This window comes from Nasonia vitripennis (genome assembly GCF_009193385.2).
Source record: "Nasonia vitripennis strain AsymCx chromosome 2 unlocalized genomic scaffold, Nvit_psr_1.1 chr2_random0004, whole genome shotgun sequence".
Lineage (NCBI taxonomy): Eukaryota > Metazoa > Arthropoda > Insecta > Hymenoptera > Pteromalidae > Nasonia > Nasonia vitripennis.
In genome coordinates this window covers 2,851,729-2,878,612 of record NW_022279610.1, presented here as the reverse complement: position 1 = coordinate 2,878,612, position 26,884 = coordinate 2,851,729, and the positions used below count along the sequence as shown (strand labels likewise).

The window sequence follows — 26,884 nt, the reverse complement described above, 5'->3', positions numbered from 1 at the left end:
ATTAAATAATTGTTTAAGTAGTTTTTTATTTATTATTTTTTGCAGAAAACAGTCTAAGTTCTAGTAATGCAGTAGAATTTTTTAATTTATTTAGATATTTATCGACTTCAAATACTAATTTAATAATTGAAAATATGTGATTTGAGTCATTTTTTAATTTTTGTAATATTTATAATCTAAGTAAATATGCCGGACTATAGTCGAAGCGAAATTGTTGATATTTTATTGATTTTGGGAGAGTGTCGAAGAAATTATAATGCAGCAGCACAATTATATCGGAGGCGTTTCCCAAACAGAAATCATCATCCATCTCGAAGTACGATCCAGAGAATTGAACAGCGAGAGAGGCGAGGACCTCAAAGATCACGACAACGTCATAGAGTAATGACTATCGAGCGAAATGATCCACGAGTATTGGTGGTGCTTGATATGATTTATTTAGATCCTCATATTTCAATTCGACAAATAGAAGTACGATCTGGCATCCCGAGAGAAACAGTGAGAAGAATAACAAGACTCCATCGTTACCATCCATATCATATTACTTTGACCCAAGAGCTAACAGAACGTGATTTTGAAAGAAGGTTACGATTTTGCCAATGGGCACAGGAAAGATTGCAAAACGATCCACATTTTTTCAGGTACGTCATGTTTTCCGATGAAGCCACTTTCCATAATACAGGTCAACTAAACCGACACAATTCCCACTATTGGTCCATTGAAAATCCTCATTGGACCCGTGCAGTCGATCACCAACATCAATAGAGTCTTGTAGTATGGTGTGGTATTGTTAATGGCTATCTAATTGGGCCTTACTTTTTTGACGGTAATGTTAACAGAGATAGATACCTCCATTTTCTGACAAATGAATTACCAAATCTGTTAGAAGATGTTAATATACAAACCAGAATGCGTATGTGGCTTCAACATGATGGTGCACCTGCGCATAGAAGTTTAGATGTTCAAGATTTTTTAAATCAAACATACCGTAATAGATGGATAGGTATTGGACGTGGTGAAGATCATGTTGAGTGGCCTCCACGATCCCCAGATCTCACGAGCCCAGATTTTTATTTATGGGGCTTTTTGAAAAACAGCGTGTATGCGGACGCCCCTACTACTAGAGAAAATATGATGCAAAGAATCATTAATACTTGCAGAGGCATACCAAGGCATGTGCTTCTGTCGACTGTTGGAAGCTTTGAGCGAAGAATTCAACTATGTATTAGACATCATGGAGGGATTTTTGAACACTTAATTAGGTAAAGCTTAAACTCTATTTATAAAGTGATTTTTTCATGGTCTTGCCTTCATCTGCCGGTGTCTTCACGTCTTGCCTTCATCGGCCGGGCTATGATTCTTGCGTTAATCGGCCGGTGTCTTCACGTCTTGCCTTCATCGGCCGGGCTATGATTCTTGCCTTAATCGGCCGGTGTCTTCACGTCTTGCCTTCATCGGCCGGGCTATGATTCTTGCCTTAATCGGCCGGTGTCTTCACGTCTTGCCTTCATCGGCCGGATCAAAATGGGACCTGAAAATCCACCCTGCTACGTCCTCGTCGTGGGTCCTGGACATCAAGTTTTATAATGATGACAAAACGCAGGAAATGGTACGCTAACTGATTAAAATCTTTTCTTCTATTTCAAATTTACTACTTCGTTTAAAGTGCAACATTTTACACGCTTTCAGGATCTGGAGTCGAAAAAGTGGGTGCTGTTTGAAAAAAAATAATTTGACCTTGAAATGACCTTGTAGGACTGGCTCAAATTCGAGGTCACAATTCTCCCCCCCCCCCCTATACAACAACTTTGGTCTCTACCACTTTTTTTTAATTTGGCGTTGCTAGAGGAATTACGTAGGCGGGGTTTCATTCTGGCTGCATGACCTTGCGATGACCTTCAGTGCCGCAACCGAACATACCATTCTGAACGTAAAATTTACCGCTCTTTCCATTCCCGCAATAAAAGAATGGGGTTCTTATTTAAAAAACCAAAGTTGACCTTCAAATGACCTTGAAAAACGCGTTCAAGGTCAAATCCAAGGTCACCATCGGGTTGTCCCTTCGATATCCTACAACTTAAAAACTTTAAAACCACATATATATATATATATATATATATATGTGGTTTTACTGGGAATTCCAGTGACTATTTAAAAACCTAGTTCTGATCCAATCAATATTCCACTTCTGAATTTTTGTTAATATTTTTTTAATTATTGATTTTTATTAGTATATTCTTCACTCGTTTTCCTAGATGGCTTGAACCTTGCGGCGCGATGTTTGATTGGACGTTTCCTTTGTTTTATGCGGCGTCCAGGGGTCGCTAGATGTTCGAGCTTTTCTTATTTGTTTACTATTAAATAATTCGATATAATTATTTCCTTATTTGGTGCTAAATGTCAAAATTATTTTAAAAATCTACACTATATTAAAATTTGTTATTCAGTAAATCATTCAGGTTACCAAAAAAGTCAAATCTATCAAATTTTAATTAGTTTTTAGTAATAAAAGAACTTAAAAAATGTTCGTTTGTCCGTCCGTCCATCGATCCGGATTTTTTTTACATTTATTCCACAAAACATGACGTATTTTATAAATAAAAAAGTATTTAATGCTATAGACAGGTACATATAATAAAATAATACATTTCTACTAATCCATTTTCAAGATTTGGTCCAGGTTGATTGGAAGCTGTAAAAACAATGTAAAAAATAGACGGAATTAATGTAATTTTTTTATAATTTTAACATATACTATTATATATATATATATATATATATATATATATCTATATTTGTTTTTGGTGGAGGTATACTTATGCTGACAGTCTGCATAAGTCGCGTTGTGTATGTACTTTTTGTCAGCATAAGTCCTAATTTATATATAATTAGTATTTATATGTCCGAGCAAGTATCTTTTCGCTAAAGCAATTATCACTCGTTTTATACGGACGTCTGCATAAGTACCTCTGAGTCTGCATAACTCACGTTGCAGTTTCAATTTTGTCGCGGTACATAGAACTATATGTATACAGATAGATGAATGAAGATTATTTTAATGGGCCACACCACCTTTAAAATTAAAATCAAAATTTTTTATTAAAAATATATAAATACTTGTATAGATAAACCAAATTAATCTTACTATTCTCGGATATAATTACCTTTATTTTGATGGTTTTAGACCCTCTATATACCTCTCTAATACCCCCCTTAAGCAAAGTGTGATTTAATTAGGAAGAAATATAAAATGTTTGCACAGAAAGAAAAAATTATTCAAATACAACGCTGACGAAATTATTCAAAATAAATATATGTGTATCCCGTAGAATCTTGCTATGTCATAAAATAGTAATTAATTGCTGCAAATAACATTTGTTGGGTTGTTAGAATATCATAAGGTGATTCTTTAGTTAGCGATATACCGAAAATCAAACAGACACGACAAAAATAAAAAAAATAATAGTTAAATCTGATGGTTGAAATAGACGTTAGAAATTCAATAAGGTTGTTCGCAATATAACATAAAGAAATTTGTACAAATTTGTTCTATATTTTTTCTGCGACACGAATGGAATCCAGTATTCAGCAGGACTTATAAATGCTAGACAAATTTTCTGGGATATATATGAGTGAATAACTGAGTTTCACGAAATATTATTGCGGACAGAAATATTATGGTTTGTAAGTCATCGCGTATGTTATTACTACACAATATGCCCGCTGTTGTGAAATATAGATATGAATGATTGCGTTGTCCACGTCAAAGTTTATACGCACAACGCGGTTACAAATGATTCTGTTAGTTAAGTAAACACATATCGAATTGCGGCCTAGGACAACCAACTGTGGATGACGTAGCCACCCCAGCTGGACGGCACGTATCGGTCTTTTTAGGTTCCTTCGGAGGCAGGTTAAATGTTAGTGTTCGTACTGAGTTTTCACGAAAGCAAAAACTCTCTGAAATCAATTCAACAAGGAAGATCCACGGGTGCACTGTGTTTAGTTAAAAAATAATTAGGTTAAAAACGATGAATACTTATTTTCACGTTGTGGGAACTGTACCTGCTTGGTTTGAGCTACTAAAATTGCATCTCCTCGGGATCTGGTAGGGAACACGTGGCGTAGGGCGTCTTTTTGTTTCTCGAGATTGATGTTGAGGATGTCTGAACGACTGTTGAGGATGAATAGTAACTGGCGACTGCGGCGCGAGGCGCGAGCATGCTGAGAGATACGCGCTCGACAAGATAAACTCAGAGAGAGAGAGCGAGAGAGAGAGAAAGAGAGAGAGAGATTTATATGTTTTTATTGTTACATTATGTTGTACATATTTAAATATAGTAAAAATACAGATAAGATCAACAATTGTTGTGTAAGAAGTGATAGTGTGAAGAGTAAATGGAATTAGGTGAAATGAGATGGATGGGTGTGTATGTTTGTGTCATGTTTGCGTGTTTTCCAATTTAAAGAAATATGATTTAGCTGTTGGTTTAAAGTGTGATATGGATAGTGTGTTGCGAAGGTGAGATGGTAGGCTATTCCAGAGGCAGGAAGCACTGATGAAAAATGAGTTCCGTTCTGAAGGACGGGAAGTCCAGGGGGGTCACCGATGATTCGTAGTCGACCCGGGCACCTCCTATATTTATATAGGTGTTAGCAGTAGTAGGTAGAGCATTTATATAGTAGGGGGGGCTCAGGACGATTGCTTTAGTCTTAAGGACATTAAATTTAAGACTATTTGATGCAGCCCAGCCCATTATCCTCTCGGCGTTAGCACTCATCCTGACAGAGCAGGAATCAAGCTCCTCGAGGTGGCATTGGCTGTAGATCTGCAGGTCATCCGCATAGATTAGATGGGACACATCTGAATCTAGACAAAAACCAATATCATTGATGTACAACGCGAACAACAGGGGGCCTAAAACTGACCCCTGTGGAACACCGGTGTTTAATGGTAGAAAAGTTGAGAGCTCATTGTTGTCACCAATGACGGCCTGTTCTCTTCCCGTGAGGTAAGATACAAGCCAGCAGATAACCTGCTTGGAAAAGCTGAAAGAGGATAGCTTTCCGAGTAGCTTGACGTGACACGCAGTATCAAACGCCTTACTAAAATCAAATAGAAGTAGCAGAGTGACCCTCTTCCTGTCTATCCCAAGCCTGACATCATCAGTCAGCTTGATTAAGCCAGACTGCGTACTGTGGCCAGTGCGAAAGCCAGTTTGGAAATTGTCAAGGTAAAGTCTTGTTTCAAGATATTCAGAGATTTGCTTGTCCACCAGCCACTCTAGCGCCTTGGAGAGGAAACAGAGTAGAGAGATCCGACGGTAGTCAGTTACAGCTGTTGGAGAGTTAACTTGGTTTAGTGCTGTCACGATCGATGATTTCCAGGCTGAAGGAAAGCGTGCCTCGCTCAGAGACAGGTTAGAAATTTGACAAAGTAAAAGAGCGAGTATTGGCAGTGCTTTGGAGATTACAACCTGTGGAATGCCATCGCTTCCCTTGGCCTGGGTGTTAAAGTGTGATACTGCAGTCGACACATCCAACTCCGTGATAGCCCTGAAGATGAAGTATTCAGGGAGGTCCATACTCTCCAGGGTTCGCAGATACTCCTCAACAGATGGAGCTTGAGAGTCGTTTGAGATGGAGCTAAAGTGTTTGTTGAGAGCATCTGAAGAGAACCGAGCAGGTGAAGGAGATTTAGAGGTAGTAATACCAAGATTTTCAAGCTCTTTCCAGATCTCTGCAACGTCGGTCAAGGTAGACAAGCGTGAATAGTAGTAATTCAGCCTGGCTTCCTCAACCTGTTTATGAGCGTAGGTAAACGACTTCTGCGAAAGCGTCTGTAGAGTCTGTTCCTTTCAGTTAAAAGGTCACGAAGAGCCGCGGTAAAACACGGGTGACTTTTACGTCCAGGTGTCACAGTCTTTAATGGGGCAAGATGATTTATGGCGTTCGTGACGTGAGCGTTAAGAATGGTAATGCATTCGTCAGGTGATGGCGTGGTGAAGGAAGACCAGTCACATGCGCTAAGGAAGTCCCTTATCTTCTCAGCACATATTCCTTTGTAGTTTCTGTAAGAGTATGTAGCAGAGAGAGAGAGAGAGAGAGAGAGAGAGAGAGAGAGAGAGAGAGAGAGAGAGAGAGAGAGAGAGAGAGAGAGAGAGAGAGAGAGAGAGAGAGAGAGAGAGAGAGAGAGAGAGAGAGAGAGTTTTACTATACATTTCAAGCTACTTTTACACGAGTGTCGGCCCACGTGCATGCAAGGAAGGCTCAAGCCGGAGAGAATTTTAAGGGTTTTGAACAGTCTAAAAGTCTCTGGCAGTCGCATGATTTTTTCGTACGCAACGCAAGAGAAGAAGGCTCAGAAGAAGGCATGCGTTTTTTTTCTTTCGTGTTAAACGAAATGTTCATGTCGGTCAGCATTATCAGGCAGCATTTAAGAAAAACAAAAATGAGTAATATATATAAATTGATCGTGTGATAGGTCATATAGGTCACATCTTTTTTTATGTTATGATATAGATTTGTCTTGCCTCATACTTTTAAATAAGAAGATTCACTTTTTACCAAATTTAGCTTATATTAAAAAAAACTGGAACATTTTTCTCAGAAAGAATTCAGAGAGAAATTATTTTAAGACAATTCAAATCCAGTGTTGCTGGTAATTGCATAACGTAACTTTTCTCGTAGTGTACATTTTTTCTGGTAATTTGGTAGCTTCAGTAAATTAAAACAAGTTGATGATGTTGGTAAACGATTCTGTGGATCCTTTTTCCGAATAGTAAAAAATCCTCGTATTACGCTACCTGTTAAATAACATATATTTTATATCAATTGTTTTTTATATTATTTTTAGTATTTTATGTTATTTATAAAAAGTTCAAAAAGGTGAAAATCGGAACTTTATAGCCAGAATGATGTTTGAGCACAAGTCAGAGCAAAATCGCTGAAGGCGCCGGATTCAAAAACTAGTACGTAAAAGGTTTGAGTCTGAAAATGCCACTTTTCCACTGGATCGTGAATGAAAAGGCCCTTTTTAGCACACAAAAACAAATAGAAAATTAAGGTCTGTGCAGCGTGTATCATACAATTCGAAAAAATTCTTAATATTTTCTAAAGCTTTTTAACGTTTGCTCATAACTTTCCGCTATTTTTAGAATGTTTAACATCTTTTAAAATGTTAATTAGTTTTTAAGGCACAGGGAAGAGAATTTTTGTGTACGTGTTATAACGAAAATTGAACCGCATAATATTGTTTACCAATAGTATCTCCCGTATCTTCATCGTCGCCTACTTCAATACATCTAATAGAAAATGGTGGCTCCAAAGTTGCAAATCCTAACAAAGGTGACTTGGAACTGCTAGTAGTAAACTGAAACATACAATTTTTTCTAATAACTTGAATTGGCAAAATAATATAGAAATAAAATTGACAGGTGTATTTTTCAAACTCAGAAGTTTAATTCCACATAACGCATCATTTAGTGTTTCTAGATGAATTTTGCGTTCGTTTCTAGAGTAGGCTCATCACACCTACGCTTTTCTCAATCCTAGTGACATAAGTAAATTTTTTTTCGGATCTAAAAAACCGCTGCCATCTTTAATAGCAGTATGCTTTCTTGTGGTGATGTAATAAGTGTACAAAATTATTCATCTTAAACCGCCATCTTAGACCGCCATGCTCATAAAATAACGACGCAACTTGCTCTGCATTTTAAATGCATTTTCTCGTAAACATGAAAATTCAATTGGATAATTTGGTAAACATTGGTAATAGGGAATTTTGAGTCAATATTTTTTTTTCTAAGTTCACAAATAACATCAAATTTGGCCAGTAAAGAGAGAGAGAGAGAGAGAGAGAGAGAGAGAGAGAGAGAGTAGAAAAGAGTAAATAGAAGCTTTATTTGCTAAGCAAAACAGAATATACATAAACATACATATATAATCCTTATTTTCGTTGTACACGTGTCAGATCAGTCTTATTTAGGGTAAAATCTTCTGCAAAATATTAATTTTCTTGAACTTATGTCCCAAAGTCTTTTCCAGTTCAAATTCCTCCAATTGTAATTAAAATTTTTGTAACTTTTACATGAGTCCTGACATCTAAGAACATTCCTACCGTTTTATTTTTTTTTTCTTTAGTGCACCAATAATGCAATATTTTAATGTAAAGAACTTCCCGGATTTTTCAGGGAATTTTTCTGGACTTCTTGGAATTTATGTATTTATTTATTTATTCATTTTTTAATTTTTTTATGACCATATACATAAGCCTTCTAAAGGCTTCCTATAGAGGCAAACAAGTTGCCTGTACATAGGTATGGCACAATAATTATACAGATAACTTAAAAAATAAAAACTAAAATTAATCTTTTCATACTGTTCTTCCTTGTACTTATAACAGAAGTTAAACTAGTGTCTCTAATTCATTTCATACTATTAGATTTCTTATGAAATCCTTTAATTTATATTTTATAGTTACTTTTCTAACTGTTAACTCTTTAAGATCATTAAAGAGTAAATTGAACGTTTTTACAGCCATGTAGTGGTTGTCCCAAGCCCCAAGTCCCTGCTCCGGTATTCACTTTCGCGCTCACGGTAAAAACCATGGCTTAAAAGAACCGTGAGCAGAGCAGTCTTCATTAGCCGGTTCAATTTGGTCACATTCGGGTTGGTGTGTCTCAATCAGGTGAAGTGTCTTAATCAGGATCTTTCGTCTTTGTCGGTATACGTCATCACAGGGTCATTCTTATCCAGCCTCCTCCATCGAACGGCATGGATGTGAACGATGGTATCATTCGTATTCGACCTCCTCCATCAAACGGCAAAAATCTTCATGACGTCATCAGGAATTCAAGCAGTTCAATCAAGGAAACTTTCGTTCCAAATCTTGTGGATCTGAAACGGAATGAACCCCATGTCTGCAGTATCATATCTTTGGCTGTCACATTCAAAATGCTCTGTATATAACCTAAATCCGTCTGTGTAATCTTTCCAAGGGTATCTTTGCTTTTATCTAGTTTCAGAATACTGTCATCAATAGCGGCATTCATTGATGTACATTCAGAAAACTAACCATGTCACATTCATGTTTGTACAGGTTTAATGTAATTATTGTTGAATTCATTCTGAGATTCTCTAAACTTGTTGTTTTCTGAACTACACTACTAGAAATATCAGTAACCACGGCATTCGTTACTGGTATTTCTAATCCTGATATTAACCTATCATTATGTGTGTTCATATTCAACAAGTTTTGGTTCTGAATGATGTCATCGACAACGGCATTCGTCAATGACACATTCTGATTCTTAGCTGTGTTGCTAGATGGTAATTCTAATTTGTCGTTGACGTGCGTCAAATGTGTAACAACTAAATTCGATTCAATAGAAATTGACCCTTCTGTGTTTATGTTTGTGTTTATTAATTGGGAAAGACTTAGCTGTTGAAATTGATGTCGAAGATCTTTTTGCTTTGCAAGCAAACGGTCACATTTGTTTATGACTAAAAGGATTGAATGGTGCTGCTCCGCTAACTCTTCATTAGCTAGTTGATCAGCTTGTAGATCAGGTGTTTGTTTTCGCTCCAAGTTTACTTCAACCAGCTGTTGATGTTTCAATTCATTCTCCGTTTTTACTTTTTCTTCAGTTTCATCCTGAAGTCGTGTTTCGTTCAAGATAGCAATCCAGAATATCACTCAATTGAGTAATATTCTGGATTGCTTCTTTTTTTATTTTTTGTAGTAGAAAAATGTCCAATTCTTCAGCGATCTGTGAGTTAATCCATTGCCAAAAATCCAGTTGAATATATACGTCTTTCATGGTGTTCAGTTCTTCCATGTTGCGACGCTGTGCCTCCCAACACAGGTGCGCAACACTTGACGCCTCGTACGCGCCAAGATTTTTCGTTAATCTCGGGATTTAATGTAATCGCCGACGTTTGGGAGAACGTGGGGGAAAGAAGGAGGAAGTAATCACACAATTTATTAACTTGTATTGCACGTATATTTATCCCAGCCCTTCCTTACAACGTGGTGGCCGTAGCCGCCCACACACAATAGCCACGCAGGGCTCGCCGTCACACCTCTACTCTCATATACACGCGCGCGCCTCGAGTCTCTCGCCTCTGACGTCGCGCAGTCTGACCCGTCTGCTCTCTCTCTCTCACACACCCGAATTTCGGCTCGGCGCGACCCGCTCGAGTAGCGATACGGCCGGCGCGCTCTCTCTCTCTCTCGCTCTCTCTCTCTCTCCCGCACGTATACTCGCGAGCACAGCGCGCGCTCACGGCAGCGTTGTCGGCCGAACCAACGCGGCCCCCCTCTCTACTCTCGAGCACGCACACACGTATCTGCGCGCTCACTAACAGCTCGCGCCAGCGGTCCCGGCCTGGCGATGCCTGAACCGACGCCGGCGTAGCTATCTGCTTTCCCCTCCCTTCTCTACTCTCTCCCACTCTTCTCGATGCTCGCGCGCACCGACTTTGCCTCGCGTTGGCAGCAAGCCCGACCTGCTGCTACCGAGCAGCGAGGATTTCTCGGACGCCCCGATGCTTCTCTCTCTCTCGCTCTCGCACACACACACACACACTCCCGCGATCCTTCTACGCTACGCTGTTCTCTTCTTTTCCCGCTCTCGTGCACACTGGCCCGATGCCCCGTGTAGATGACGTCGAGGTGTACGCCCGCACCGTACACCGCTCTCTCGTCTCGCTCACTCTTTCTCGTACACACTCGCGACTTTCTCTCTCTCTCTCTCTCTCTCTCTCTCTCTCTCTCTCTCTCTCTCTCTCTCTCTCTCCTCTCGGCGGCCTAATGGCTCGCACCGAGAGTATCCCGAGCAACCCAAGAATTCTTACCTGGTGTAGGAGAGACGAACACCAGTCTCTCGTCCCCCAGTGGAAGCCTCGCTAGCCCAGGAGGTGCTGGCTTCCCGTACTCTTTCTCTCTCGCTCTTCCTCTCTCTCTCTCTCTCACTCTTTTCGTGATTCCCTCTCGCGCGCTCTCGTCACTTCGAAGTGTTATCGACAAGGCTCGGAAAGGAACTGCCGAGCCGCTCTGCCGCGCGCGCTCGGCGTCTCGCCGTCGTCCGTCGGGCCCGGCTGATAACGTAGCCCGATTGGCTGCGCGAGGCGCGAGACGTGCTAATTGGCTGCTCGTTTCGCGCCAGCTCGAACCGGCGAGCTCCCCCCTTGGGTACGTCGGCCAGCGAATTCCACGAATTCCCGGGACGTAGCTCGCGTCCGAGAAAACGCGGGCCTCGCTGGAACCGATCGACTTTTCTTCCTCGCATCGAGTGAGGTTGCCGCGCAAACAACAACGCGCGATTTGCTCGGCTGCGACGTACAACGTCGCAATGTGTTTGAATAAACTATCCCGGACGAGCCCCCAAAATGTTATGTCCGAGTCAATTCACACAAATAAAACTATTTATAAAAGAACACACAAACTCAGACTCTTTATTCAAACGTAAGCACAACTGTTCTCAACAGCTGACAGAACCAGACTAAATTCTTGGTGTTCGAATCGCGCAAGATTCAGGCTCGGTCACAACAATATATACACTCATATTCAATCAATAGGTAATACTAAACCTTTAAATAGAAATAATAAATATTATTATTAGTATAAAAACGTACGCAATTTACCCTGCCGGCTGCCGTGCTACCACACGCCCCACGAAACATAGCTTATATTACTACATTAATATACTTTTTCATTTAATGTTATTTAACTTATAAATTTAAAATTATCTTAAATTTAAATTAAATAAAATAATAAGACTTCAATGTTATTAACTTCAATTTTTACTATCAAAAAACGCTCGCTTCGCTCGAGATTTACAAATTAATTGTAATGATATTTAATTATTTGACGTGTCATTATTAAATATACTGTTAAATATTAGATGTATACTCGATGGTAGTTAATTCTTGTAAAACGTTTTTGAAATGCTTCAATCAGATTGCCAGATTGATAAATTCTAACCAATCAAAAGCACGATTTCAAAAACGTTTCAAGAGAATTAATTACCGTCGAGTATAAATGAATATATTTAATACAGCCAACATTCTATAAAAGTAGTTATAGCTACTAGTACGCAGGACCGGTTTTAAAATTATAGAATAAAAAGAAAATAAATTTTCAATATTAAAAAATGTTTTCAAAGTCTTTGTAATTATTTGACAACAGTATTAATTATATTAACAGTATTATTTATACAAAATCTAACAATAAAATAGTATTGATTAAATATTTTTTTTTTTATTTACATTTATAATACAATGTAAGTTGTAGGATTATAACAATTATAACATTTATATTCTGTACTGAAATGTAATACATAATACAATATTTACTTTTATATTAATTGCGAAAAATAAAAAGAAAAAACAACTAAAGAAAATAGTTATCAACTGCAGATGATAGCAGAAAGATGTCGGAATTGAGACACAGACGACAGTAATTCTTTAATTAATTTCTTTAACTAATTAATTTTGTTATCTTTAGTTTCATTAGGTTAGCTAGATTCTTTAGTTGGATTTATTTTTACGGTATCAAATTTTATGATTTTGAAAATCAGTAAAAAAATAAGTACAACAGACAATAACTATTAATAAGTGGAGACAACAATTTTTTCATAGTTCAAAACAGTTTTCTCCATTTTATAATCGTTGTCTTCTACATTTACTAGTTTTTTCCCAATCAAAACAGCTATCTTCGGATTCTTACATATTTTTCTTAATTTTTTAAAAATACGCCTTTAATAGCATAATAGAATCTAATTAACGTAACTGTTAAAAACAGTTGAAATCTGGTACTATCCGCAGTAAACTAAGAAAAATACAAAAAAACTAATAATACCTGTAAATAACTGTTGTCTTTGTCTCAATTTCGAAATTCTTCTCCCGAACATTTCTGTTTTATTCAGTTATCGTCTGTTTTAGTCTAAAATCTTATCAATATAAGGATCAATATAAGTATGAAAAATTATGTAATTTTATGCAAAATCATATTTTATATCCTTACATAATAATCAATTAATTTTATTAATCATTCAGCATAATATTACGCTGAATCTGAATTTTGCAATAAAATCAGTATAACGGTTAGTCACGCCGCAGTAGCTTACTTAAGTTAGCAAATTCTGCAAAAACGCGTAAACTAGGTCATGAATTTCAAAAATATATGTGGCACATCAATCAGCTTGCGTTACGAACCATTGAAGTGAACAAACAACAAAATGTGCGAAGCTCGCAGATGTAGTATTTAGATTAATTTTAAGTAGTGAAAATACAAATAGAGAATTTAAAATATTATTAAAATAACTCAAAATCTAAGTATTCACTGGAAATATGTAATTATAATCGGGACATGTAATTTTTGTGATAGTCCAAGCCATACAGTTAAGAATTGTGTAAAAGTAAAAATATTAGCAGCACAAAATAGAGCAAAATCTCACTCCGGTAAAAATCGCTCAACATTTTTGAACTCTAATAATGTTAACGATATAAATCAAAATTTGAATAGCGACCCTAGTAAAAAATCACTCATTTAAAATGGCCGTAAAGGCAAAAACTTGCTAAGTATAATGTGAAAAAACTGGACATTTTTAATTTCCTAAAAGTAGCGATATCTTGGGCATTTTTTATGGCTGAGAATTATATTTCATGAAAATATTAATAAATCCATTAATTTTTGGGATGTAAAATACAAAATTATTAATATTTAGGCGTAAGCTGAATAATTTGAATGATTCAAACATATGGCGAAGCTCGTAGGGTTTGTATGGAACAACGTCTGCGTGGCTCAGTCGGCTAAGGCGCACGGCCGTACTTATTGGGCCTCGTGCAGATTGTGGGTTCAAGTCTCCGGTCAGAAAGAATTCTTTCTGATGCGAAAAATTATTCTATACTTTTCTTTAAACTAAAACCTTGAATCCAAGCCTGCTAGATACCATTTTCTAATTCTAACCTCAAACTGTGATAAAGACGTGTAACCCAGCTGTTGTTACTCGACCAACTATAATGGGCAGTTTGTACTTAAGAACAAGGTAAGCAGATTAAATCCAAGAACTGACTATTACGTTGAAGAAGAAGCGTTACATTCTGCCTAAGAAATGGCTAAGAAAACTGCATAGTTCTTAGATTCCATTCCAAGAACTGGCCATTAAATGGGTTACCGATTCTACTAAAGAATAGTTTAAATAACTATACAAAGTATAATAATTATAATCATTAAAATAAAAACCTTAAAAATACTAATACAAGACAAATACGTTGTGAGTACTGTAAAATGCGTGGACATGAAACAAAAGACTGCAGAAAATTGAAAAACCTAGAAGCTGTAACATACTTTCGGTTACAAAATGATAGTCCCCTGGCTTCTTTGTTGAATATCCTAAAGAAAACAATCGCTTACTATTGGGATTAACTGTTCATTAAAGCTTCAGTATTGAAATGATATAGGTTGGGTTTAATAAAAATCCAAATTGCAATTTTAATGACAGCTAGAAGGTAAAAAAATGCAGTGTTTTGACCAACTTTTTCCAAGCCCAACTTTGGAGGCTAGCCACTGTGTGAAAAATTTTGATGAACGATTGCAAAAACTTGAGCATATAATTTAAAGATTAGAGAATACGTAGGTGTAAGAATTTGAAAACAAAAAAAATGTTTAAAAATTTAATCGTAATGCTGCCTGATAGATACAAAACTATCTTAGTAATTAAAAGTCATAACGAGCTCGGAAAAGACTTGAGAAATTGATAAAAAATTAAACTGTTTAAACACAAGCGAATTATCAATAAAAGTATATTACTTTTTCAATAACAGCGGTTCAAAGATTAAGCCATTAATAACGGCTTAATGTGTTTATGTAGCTGGTCGTAAATCTGAGTTTTTGTCAAACAGTTTAGGAAAGCCAAGCAAGACCCATGCAAACGTAAATAAAATCGGGTTCAGGGGTCTAGCCTGGGCTAAATCCTGCAAAAAAACAACAAAATATTCGGCTGATAAAAATTTTTTCTTTTTAAAATATTTTCTGTTGAGGAAATAAAGCACTGAAAACGGCTTAACTGTCGATTTTTCAAACAGTAAGTTAGATCTTAATGCGGTTTTTTGCGTTCGATTCGTGAAAGCTTCCAAAAACTTTGACCTATAGTGATAAATTACTTTTTGAAAAATACATTTGTGCATTAAAAATATCCATTTTAGAAGTGCATTGCAAAAAGTCAATGAATAATTAACAACTTGGTAAATATTAAAGGAAATTATTCCAGTTCTGCTACTCGGGGGTTTTTGGGGTTGCTGAATACGAATATCGCAATGTCAACGCTCTTCGAGGTACCTGGTTTCCAGGGTGGGCAGTATCAACGTCGTCTCCTAGGATTATCTTGAGTATAACACCATATCCATTTTTGTGGCCCTAGAAATCTCTGAGTAACTTGATTACTATCAAATTCTGATCGTGTAATTAATTTTTAATGCACAAATGTATTTTTCAAAAAGTAATTTATCACTATAGGTCACAAAGTTTTTGGAAGCTCTCACAAATCGAATGCAAAGAACCGCATTAAAGTCCAACTTATTGTTCAAAAAATCGACAGTTAAGCCGTTTTCAGTGCCTTATTTCCTCCACAGAAAATATAGGTTATAGTTTCACGTATTCATTTTTTATGTGAATATGAAGAAAATTATTATTCCTACAGTTCTAAACAATATTTAAATCCATTTAAAAGGAATAAAAAGCCTTATATTTGTTACTTTTATTTGTTCTCGATATTCTACCGAGAACGACGTGCAAAATTCATGTGACCAGTATAGGGTTTTCAGGTACATCAACCAGACAGAATCTGCTGATAATGCTCATTTCTAGACGAATTCTGCTAGAGAACCCGGCAACGTTCCTACCAGGGATGGTCCCCTGAAATTTTAAACTTTTAGAAAGTATCAAAGTATAAATTCAAACTTTCACTAAAGTTTAAAAACTTATTTTCAAACATTCAAACTGTTCCCGTAAAATTTTAAACTTTCAGAAAGTTTGAAATTACGAATTTGAACTTTTCTGAAAGTTTAAAATGTTATTTTTAAACTTTTGAAACAGTCTCATTAAATTTTATACTTTTGGAAAGTTGAATATGATCAATTTCAACTTTTTGAAAGTTTAAAATTGTTAATCTAAACTTTTTCAGAAGTTTAGATTTTCTTCTTTACACTTTTAAAATATTTTCATACGATTCCAAAGTATAAAGTCATCAATTTAAACTTTCTTAAAGTACAATTCTAAGGAGTTATTCTATTCCTAAAGTATGAACTGATTTATTTATACTTCCTAACGTCAATTTTTCTACTTTGGGGTTTAGCGTGTTTAGAAATCTCTGCGTGTCAGATGATATCTTACAGTGATGCCAATGCTTGGGAACTCAGGGAAGAAAAACCCAGACAGCGTCGAGTCTTAGATTTCGTAAGGCAAGTACAACAAAGGAAGCTCCAACTACTCCACAGGATAGAAATGGAGGGAATAAAGAAGAAGACAAATAATCTAAAAAGGCAGCATGGCAGAAGTCGACACAAGAGAGTGAAAGAAAAAGAAGAGAAAGGCAAGCAAAGAGCGTTACAAACCAGAATAAAACCAGTAAAGACGAACTATAGCGGGCAAGATTTTCCAGACCGTATGCTCTAATCATCAAGGCTGGAGAAGGAAAAAGATATTCAGATATTTTGTCAAAAATGAAAGCGGCTCTTTCACTTAACAAGCTGGGAGATAGCGTTAATACAATACGCAGAAAAATGGCAGAAGACCTACTTATAAAGCTTAAACTAAGCGGTTAAAGCAGTACTGCACGGAGAGAAGTCGTCAGCTATGGTAATGATGCAAGCAGAGTCGGCAGCGCTACGCGCAGCGCCATGCGCAGCGCCACAGACGATGACGACTAGCAGCTCAAGCTATCGTTCCCTTCACCATGAGGAAACGTGTACGTCACAAATTTGAGCGCTGCGTCGCAGCGTGTTTTGTCCTGCTTTGCACTGGTTTTTCCATGCGCGAAGTCTGAGGACGGAATCTGCTTTTTGGGAACGCGTGTGAAATTCACAGTTTGATAAATATTGATAAAAATCAGTCCAATTTTGCTACTCAGAGGTTTTCGAGGTCGCTGAACACGAATATTGAGGCGGCAACGGCCTTCGATGTACCTGGTGCCCAAGGTTGACCGTATGAACGTCGCCTTCTAGAATTTTTTTGAAAATTGTAACATAGCTACTCGAAACTCGTTACTCGGGAGTTTTTGGGGTCACTGAACACGAAAATGGCGACGGCAACAGCCTCCAGGGTACCTGGTGCCTAGGGTAGACGGTATAAAAGTCACCTTCTAGAATTATAAGTAGCATTACATCGAAAACCGTTGCTGTTACGATATTCGTAATCAGCGACCCCAAAAACACCCAAGTAACGAGTTTAAACTGATTGTTTTAGTAATTTCCATAAAACTCTAGGAGACGACGTTTATATCGTTCACCCTGGGCACTAGGTACCTCGGAGGCCGCCGCCGTCGCCGTCGCCGTCGCCATATTCGTGTTCAGCGACCCCAAAAACTCGCGAGTAACGAGTTTCGAGTCGCTATGTTACAATTTTTCGTAAAATCCTCGGAGACGACGTTCATACGGTCAACTCTGAGCACTAGGTACGTCGGAGGCCGTCACTGTCACGATATTCGTGATCAGCGACCCCACAAACCCAACAGTAGCAAAAATGGAGTTATTTCCATCAATATTTACCGAGTTGTAAATTTCACACGCGTTCCCGAAAAGCAGATTCCGTCCTCAGACTTCGCGCATGAAAAAGCCAGTGCAGGGCAGGACAAAACGCGCTTCGACGCAGCGCCCAATTTCGTGACTCGCGCGCTGCCTCATGGTAGGGGGAACGATAGCTTGAGCTACTAGTCGTCATCGCCTGTGGCGCTGCGCGCAGCGCTGCCGACTCTGCTTGCATCATTGCCATAGCTGACGACTTTTCTCCGTGTGGTGAAAGGCTCCACAATTAATACACTACAGCAAGAAGAGACCATTACATTAAGAGATTTAGACATGCTTATCTCAAAAGAAGAGATACTAGAAGCACTCCAGAAGGAAATTGGCGAAGAGAACATCATATAATACTCTGCGATAAAATCTCTGCGAAAGACGTACGATGACACGCAGATTTCAGTGATACGAGTACCAGCTCAGATAGCGGCTAAGATCACTAAGCTACAAAAGATCAGAATAAGATAGGTCAACGGTAGGATCTAGGAGGTTAACCGCAAAAACAAGCCGCTTAGGTATTATAAATGCCTAGGTTTTAGCTATATCGGCAGAAACTGCACAGTAACTAAAAATAGAAGTAAGCTTAGCAATAAATGTGGAACAGATAAGCCAAAGCGAAGGAGTGTAAAAACCAACCCAACTGGGTACTCTGCATTCAGCTGCAGTAGAAGCAATTGACAGACGAAGAAAATAAAATTAGTGCAGTATAATATAAACCACTGCGCGACTGCACAGGACCTATTGAGCCAGCATGTCCGTGAGACAGAGATTGTCATAGCCATCGTCTGTGAACAATACAAAGACTCGGACAAAACAATCACGGGATATGGACAGTACTGGTAAAGCGGCGATATAGGCATGCAAAGACGCTGCTGTCAAGAAAAAAAAGTCAAGACGTCAAAAAGGATTCGTGCGCACTAAAGTCTCAGGCGTACACATTTACAACTGCTGTGCTTCTCCTAACGCATCGATAGAACAATTCAGACAACTGTTTGACCCTACTGGAAAAGTTTTAGTAAAAATCGGATAATTTCCAGGTGATTTTGAAGGGAAAAGCGTGCGAATTTCTTATTTGATTAGCAGATAATTTTTAGATAAAAATCATGTAGCCTTTTGTTACTTTAAAATATTATGTTTTAGATTTATATTTGCTATAATTGAATAAACTTTTCCAACATTATTATTATTATTATTTTTTTTTTATTATAATGGTTATAATGCTAGATTGTTTGCATTTGCTTTTTCGAAATAATTGTTCAAAAAGACTGTTGATATTTAGTGATAAATTGTATGGTTCTTTAAGATTAGTAGAATCTTTTTGAATGTTATTTATATTATTATTTATATATTTTGTAATTGTAAATTGCTGTTTTTAATAACTTTTAAATAAGTGTACAATGATAATAAAAATTTTAATTGATAGAGAGAGAAAAACAGTATCAGGAAGTTTATTTGTGGTTAGGAGTACTAAATAAGTATTTGGTAAATTTGTATGTTTTTTATTACAAAATATATTTCATCTATATACAATGCTCTTTTGATATTAGTAATGTAACATATTTGGTAATTACAAGATGTACATATTTCGAAAAACTTTCATGAAAATACAAATACTTTTAATATCCGTAGTATCTATAACGGTAGAATGATTCCTTATTGGCAAGTCTGAATGTATCAATAAATGCCAAATTATATTTAGAAATCGTAAAAGATGGATGTTTATATGAGACATTACGTAAATCAAAAATAAGGTCAAATAATTCATTCATTGTACTAAACGATAACAAATTTGCCCGAATAGATAAATTTGTAGTACATGGAGAGAATCAGAAAAAATTAACAATTTGTAATATTGTCCAAACACGAAAATGTCTAAGTAAACATTATAGTGTTTACTAATAGTAAACAAAATTTAAGGGAATCCTACGTTATAGATACTACGGATATTAAAACTATTTGTATTTTCATGAAAGTTCTTCGAAATATGTACATCTTGTAATTACCAAATATGTTACATTACTAATATCAAAAAAGCATTGTATGTATTTAATTACATTTATTTTGTAATATATTTTGTAATAAAAAACATACAAATTTACCAAATACTTATTTAGTTTTAAGACAACATCATCCGTCTAGCCACAGTTAAAACACATAGTGGTACCTACAAACGCTGCATAAAGAAACTCGCACCATTACCGATCGACGTAGAATAAAATTTGTAAACGCCATACTTTAATCAAAAGTAAACAGTTATCACACGATAATGTTAATCACACACACACACACACACACACACACACACACACACACACTCGCACAACTCCGCTACGCCGGTCCCAAGCCCGGGCCCCCACCACACAAGAGGTGGGAAAGGAGGAGGGGGAGGAGTAGCAACCTCGTTAAAATAACCGAGGCTCACCTGGCCCGGGTGACAGCACCTTGTTAAAGGGATCCTTCCTAGGATACAGGATATGGGAAGAAACCCCGAATATCAATCAATCATGAACAGTGAGTTAATTATAACACTGTTCCAAGCGGGTCAAGCTTCACAGCCCACTCCCGACGTTGGTTCCGATCGGGTGAAAGCCCCGGTGGCCGACGCAGGCTCCATGGATGTTGGGGGGAGTCAATTAACCCATTTCTTCCCAAGCGGACATTTTATAGTCGATTGGTTTTTCGCCTAGAAAATTGTCAAAAAAAGAAAGTAATGATAACCAAAAGCACTTTTCTTGTGTAAAATTTTCCGCTCTTTCCAAATCCGGAGTCAGAATTTCGGAATTTTCATCGGCAGTTTGAATCTGGTGAAAATTCAGAAATAAATTTTTCAACATTTTAACATGCTTATTACAATTTGAACGGTTTCAACGAAATTCGTGATACAGATTCATAATGCAAATGATATTATTGTTGAAACATTTGATTTTTGCGAATTTTCCTCCAAGATTTTCCAAGATGGCGCTTGTGGCATCATGAAATGATCGCAAAAATCATATTTTTTTTTAAATTTTTCTAATTCATACCAAAATTTGTATACTTAGGTTTTTGGGGTCGCTGATGACGAATCTGGAATCAGATTTGGAAAATTCAAAATGGCGGATCCAACATGGCGGACATTTTTTTCAAAAGTCAATCGATTTTGGCCAAATTTGACTTACCGGGGTTTTCGGGGTCGCTGATAACGAATGAATTTGTTCAATTTCTTTCGACGTTTACCACACTAAAAGAAAAGAATAATTTCTTCCACCAAAAGCCATTATTTCAAAAGCAAATATTCAGAATTGAATCACACTTAGTTGACGTTTAGAAAAATTGTCGGCCATTTTGAATTCACCATGCTTATTTTTCCAAATGTGATTTCAGATTCGTTATCAGCGACCCCGAAAACCCCTGGAAGTCAAATTTGGCCCAAATCGGTTGACTTTTGAAAAAAATGTCCGCCATGTTCCATCCGCCATTTTGAATTTTCCAAATCTTATTCCAGATTCGTCATCAGCCACCTCAAAAACCTAAGTATACAAATTTTGGTATGAATTGGAAAAATTTAAAAAAAAATATGTTTTGCGGTCATTTCATGATGTCACAAGCGCCATATTGGAAAATCTTGGAGGAAAATTCTCAAAAATCAAATGTTTCAACAATAATATCATTTGCATTATGAATCTGTATCACGAATTTCGTTGAAACCGTTCAAATTGTAATAAGCATGTTAAAATGTTGAAAAATTTATTTCTGAATTTTCACCAGATTCAAATGCCTTTTTGAAATTTTCCGATGAAAATTCCGAAATTCTGACTCCGGATTTGGAAAGAGCGGAAAATTTTACATAAGAAAAGTGCTTTTGGTTATCATTACTTTCTTTTTTTGACAATTTTCTAGGCGAAAAACCAATCGACTATAAAATGTCCGCTTGTGAAGAAATGGGTTAACTCAAACAAGACAGGAGGTTATAGAGATGGGTAACTCGGCCCTCAAAGAAAGATTAGCCTCAAGTTACGCATCAGGATGTGATGGAGTCACAAACAGGGGAATGCACGAGGTATGGTCTAAAATTCAGACAGCAAATCGTGCGGAAGAAGAGTTGATGGACAAGATTCAGAACCATCTGGATAAGATGGATACTGTAGTAGATCCAGCCAAATACATTCACAAGAGTGTTAAGGATGACATGAGGAAGGTCATGTCTTTCTGGAAACGGCTCATTAGCGTAAGAGAAGCGTCGAGCAGGACCAATTCTAGCTTTGGACTGATGATGTCAAATAGCTTACGGAACTCGCTGACCTCAGACGAAAAACGGGAGGTAGAAATGCCAAGGAAGAGGAAGGAACGGTCTCCTACGCAGAACAAGACCAATAAGAAAAGAAAAGAAGAGGACAAGACCCCAAAGGATGGCCAGTGTGCGCCACTAGCGACGACATCCAGCACTACTCAGTGCCCACCGCCCACAACAGGGACATTACCACCCTGGCAAAGGGTGGAAATAAGAAAGAAGAAAAAGAAAAAGGAAAAATAAGACGATAAGATTAACAATGGTGTTGTAGATCAGAAAGGAACTAGAAAATCTAAGCCGCCAAGGGCAAGACCAACCCGACTGGAGGCTCTAATCATAAAAGCTACCGACGGGAAGTCCTACGCTGATATCTTGCAAAAGATGAAAGCAGGCCCAAAACTGAAGATGCTAGGGGATTGCGTAAATAGGATACGCAAAACGGCGGTTGGTGACATACTTTTGAAACTCCAATGCACATCGGAAGGGAAGGCAACGGAACTTCAACAAGCAGTGCAAGAAGTGCTAGAAGAGGGTGTCACCGTAAGAACCCTACAAGATGTAGAGGTCTTTGAAGTAAAGGATCTTGATGTTCTAACAACTAAAGAGGACATCGTGGAAGCGCTACGGTCAAAGTTTCAAGATAGCGGTTAAAATGCAGTGGAGGAAACGGCAGTAAAGTCTGTGCGCAAGGCATATGGCGATACGCAGACAGCGGTCATTCAAATGCCAGCAAAAATGGCTTAGCAGATGATCGCAAAGCAGAAAATCAGGATAGGCTGGGTAGTATGCAGAATACGAGAGATAAAGCGGAATGCACGTCCTTCGCTGCTATAAATGTCTAGAATTTGGACATATCGGCAAGAACTACACAGTAACGCAGGATCGAAGTCACCTCTGTTACAAGTGTGGAGTTGAAGGACATAATGCAAGAGATTGTAAAAACAAACCAAGCTGCGTTATCTGCCAAGAAAGAGGAGCAACAGAGAAAAGTGACCATGCTGCTGGTAGCTAACACATGCCCAGTATACCGAGCGGCAGTAGAGAAGTTGTAGAAACGAAGATAATGAATATAATGCAGTTAAACTTGAATCACTGCGAGACAGCACAGGATTTACCTAACCAGTACGTTCATGAGACGTAGCCATTATATGTGAACCATACAGGGATCTGGACAAGACGTCATGGTAAACAGACGACACTGGCAGAGCAGCGATCTGGACAAGACATCATGGGAAACAGACGACACTGGCAGAGCAGCGATCTGGGCATGTGGGAATGTGGCATTCCAGTAAAAAATGTTGACCAGCGAGGAAGGATTTGTTCGTGCAAAGATACCAGGAATACACGTATACAGCTGCTATGCTTCGCCTAATGCACCGATCGAACAGTTCGAGCGGCAGTTAGATCGACACGTGCAGGATATTGCGGGGAGAAAGACAATAATTATCGCAAGCGATTTTAACGAATGGGCCGTAGAGTGGGACAGACGAAGGACTAACCAAAGAAGACAAGCACTGCTAGAAACATTTGCTCTTCTGGACTTGGTGTTAGTTAATCAGGGTAGCACTGACACATTTAGAAAATAAGACGCAGGATCTATTGTAGACCTGACCTTTGTTAGTAGTTGCCTTATTAGCTCAATTGACAAGTGGACTGTGAGTAAACACTACACAAATAGTGATCACAAGGCCATAATAATAGAGGTAAGAAAATCAGAGCAGAGACCCAGCGCGAGTACAAGGACCAACAGAGCCGGTTAGAAAACAAAGGATTATGATAAGGAGATGTTCCTACTGGCACTGGAGGAATTGCAACTGTCGGGGACGGCGAACAGCAAGGCGGAACAGGTGATGGATAATATCACACGAGCCTGTGACGCGGCCATGCTGAAAAGAGTGCCCGATTGTAGATGACCACCAGTATATTGGTGGGACAAAGAGGTTGAGAGTGCGCGCAGCGAGTGTCACCGGACCAGAAGAAGAGAACAACGGGCAAGAAAGAAATACTATAAAACCGGAAGAGGCCAGGAAATAGTAGATGCCCGCGGACAAGAAATAAAGGACGCTAAGAGGAAGCTTAAGAAGACAATCCGCGAAAACAAGCGACGGTGCCTTAAAGAACTACAGGATGAGGTCGAACAGGACCCTTGGGGTCAACCTTACAAAGTAGTAATGAAAAAGATCAAAGAAAGCTACGTACCTCCTCCAAAATGCCTGGAACTATTACACCGGGTAGTAACTACACTGTTCCCCAGGTAACTGGAAGAGCCAAGTGTCATCGAAAGAGGTGCGAATGAAGAGGCTGTTTCACCGATCACGATTAAGGAATTGTTAGCCGCCTGCAGAAGGGTAAGAAACAACAAGGCCCCAGGGCTGGATGGCATTCCTAATATTGCATTGAAGCATGTCATCCATGCTCATCCAGAGATCTTCGTAGACTTGTACAATGCATGTCTAGAAGAGGGAACATTCTCTACAAACTGGAAGAAACAGCGTCTCGTGCTACTGCCAAAAGGAAAGAAGCCATCCCCGTATTCCTCATCATACAGACGGCTCTGCATGTTGGACATTCCGGGTAAAATCCTGGAATGCATAATCTGCGTCAAAATGGATCATTTTATAGAAGGAAAAAGTGGATTATCGGAACACCAATATGGCTTTTGGAAGAATCGTTCAACCCTGGACGCAGTTAACCTAGTGATCGACACTGCGGAAACAGCGATAGAGGGGAAAAGATGGAAGGGAGGAAAAAAGAAGTACTGCGCCATAGTTACATTGAATGTCAAAAATGCATTCAATTCGGCCAAATGGAGTGAAATACACGAAGCACTCCGGAAACAGGATGTCAGAAAAAATGCTCCACTCTTGACGGCGTAAGCTTAGTAGTCGACAATGCTAGAACTGCAATAGAAGGGAAAAGGTGAAAAGGAGAAGTCAAGAAGTAATGCGTTTAACTCAGCTAGCTGGGGCAAGATACAGGAGGCACTACGGAAAAAAGAGGTACCGGCATATATAAGAAGGATTATGTCTGACTACCTTAAAGACAGAACCCTTTTGTATGGCACAGAAAACGGCACGAAAACCTATAAAGTATCCGGAGGAATCTCACAAGGGTCAGTGCTTGGCCCATTATTGTGGAACATCATGTACGATGTAGTACTTATACTAGAGCTACCCGAAGAGGCAACGGTTGTAGAATTTGCAGATGACATTGCAGTAGTGGTAGTATGAAAGCAAAAGGAAGAGATGACGGAAATTGCTAACGAGACAGTAGGTATAATCCACGATTGGCTAAAGCAGACTGGACTTGAGCTTGCTAGCCATAAAACGGAGGCTATCCTTATATCTAGTAGAAAGAAAATAGAGACAATAACACTGACAGTGGACGTACACGAAATAAACTTTCAGCTGACCATTAAGTACCTAGGAATCACCATGGATGCCGAACTAACGTTTAAGCAGCATATTGAGAGGGCGAGCAATAAGGCAGCAAAGGTTACTCTTAGCCAGTGTAACTAGATCAATTATGTTATACGGTGCTCCAATATATGTGGACGCTATGTTGGTGAAGTCTTATGCACGAAAGCTGTTTACAGTTTATAGAAGAAGTGCATTGCGGGTCGCTTCTGCCTACCGAACAGTATCAGAAGATTCAGTGTGCGTTATCATGAATGATAGTAGTGATAATACTCGAAAGGAAGTTTGGAAATCCGCGAAGGAACGAACCCTAGGTGGTAGATATGACACGCTTCTCGGACTGATGCAGAGGACCATAAGGTCACAGAGTTGAGCTCTCACTCCCATGCCCAATGCAGAGGAACGTAGGAACTAGGGTTCAGTACCTCTAAGTGATCCTCAGACCGATGCTGAGGAACGAAGGTAACTTATTTGAACCCAGACTCCCTCACTCGATGCAGAGGAACGTAGGTGTCGGGGTTGAGTCTGTCCAGAGGATGAGCGGTCGATACTGCTCGAAGTACTGGATGATGCTGCAGGAAGCAGACGGCTGGACGATGCAGAATAAAGGAGACTGCAGGACAATGTAGTTTAAAGAAGATGAGTTTGATCCTCAACCCCTAATCAGCTTGGTGGATAGGGGATGTATAGAAATGTCAAATATATAAAGCATACATATATTAATTATGCGTACTATGTAAATTAATTATAAGTAAAAAATATAAAGTTTAAAATAAAATTTGACCCCTATAACCCCCGAAAATATAGGAAAAAGTTACATGAAAATTTCATCCCCTAAAAGGCGATAAATTTTGAAATACCGCAAAAAATAATTAAAGCACAACTAGAAGGGGTCCCTACAAAGCTAGAATCAAACCTTGTATAAAATACAGTAGAAAAAAGTAATTTTTAATTGGGAGCCACCCCTAAGTCACGATTAATAGATAAATGATAAGCGAGACATCGACTCACACTTGTAGTACTTTGTGTTTTAAAGTGTCTTGGCACACTTTTTTCTAAACTATCGAGGTGCCTATGGAAAATTAGTATCAAAACGCAATGCTGCGCTGCATCCCTGATTGGGAGCCACCACCTGAAGGAGTATAAAATCTCTAAGTTCAGATTTCTTTGAAATCAGTCATTTGCGCCTTGCCACCGTAATAACCCTTAGCACAGTCTTTGGGGGGTTCAATCACAGTTCAAATTGAAGCTCGCAAGAAATGCAGCAGAGAAAAATGATTTTTAATTGGGAGACACCCCTCAGTCACGATTAATAGAAGAATGATCGACTCACCCCCGTAGTACTTTGCGTTTTAAAATGTTTTGGCACACTTTTTTTAAACTATCGAGATGCCTATCAAAA

The 26,884-nt window shown here is 38.3% G+C and overlaps 1 protein-coding gene across 17 annotated transcripts in view; it reads right to left on the bottom strand.

Moving 5' to 3' along the window:
• Window positions 1-6,459: 6,459 nt before the first annotated feature.
• LOC107981865 (ubiquitin-protein ligase E3B) overlaps window positions 6,460-26,884 on the bottom strand; it is a 583,577-nt gene continuing 563,152 nt past the window's right edge. For all 17 annotated transcript variants that reach the window (XM_032601499.1, XM_032601501.1, XM_032601502.1 and 14 more), the window contains 2 exons: window positions 7,261-7,372; window positions 6,460-6,806 (listed from right to left, as the gene is read on the bottom strand). In XM_032601499.1, the coding sequence (XP_032457390.1) occupies window positions 6,634-6,806; window positions 7,261-7,372 (285 nt within the window). In that variant the 3' untranslated portion in view covers window positions 6,460-6,633. The remainder of the gene's footprint in view (window positions 6,807-7,260; window positions 7,373-26,884) is intronic.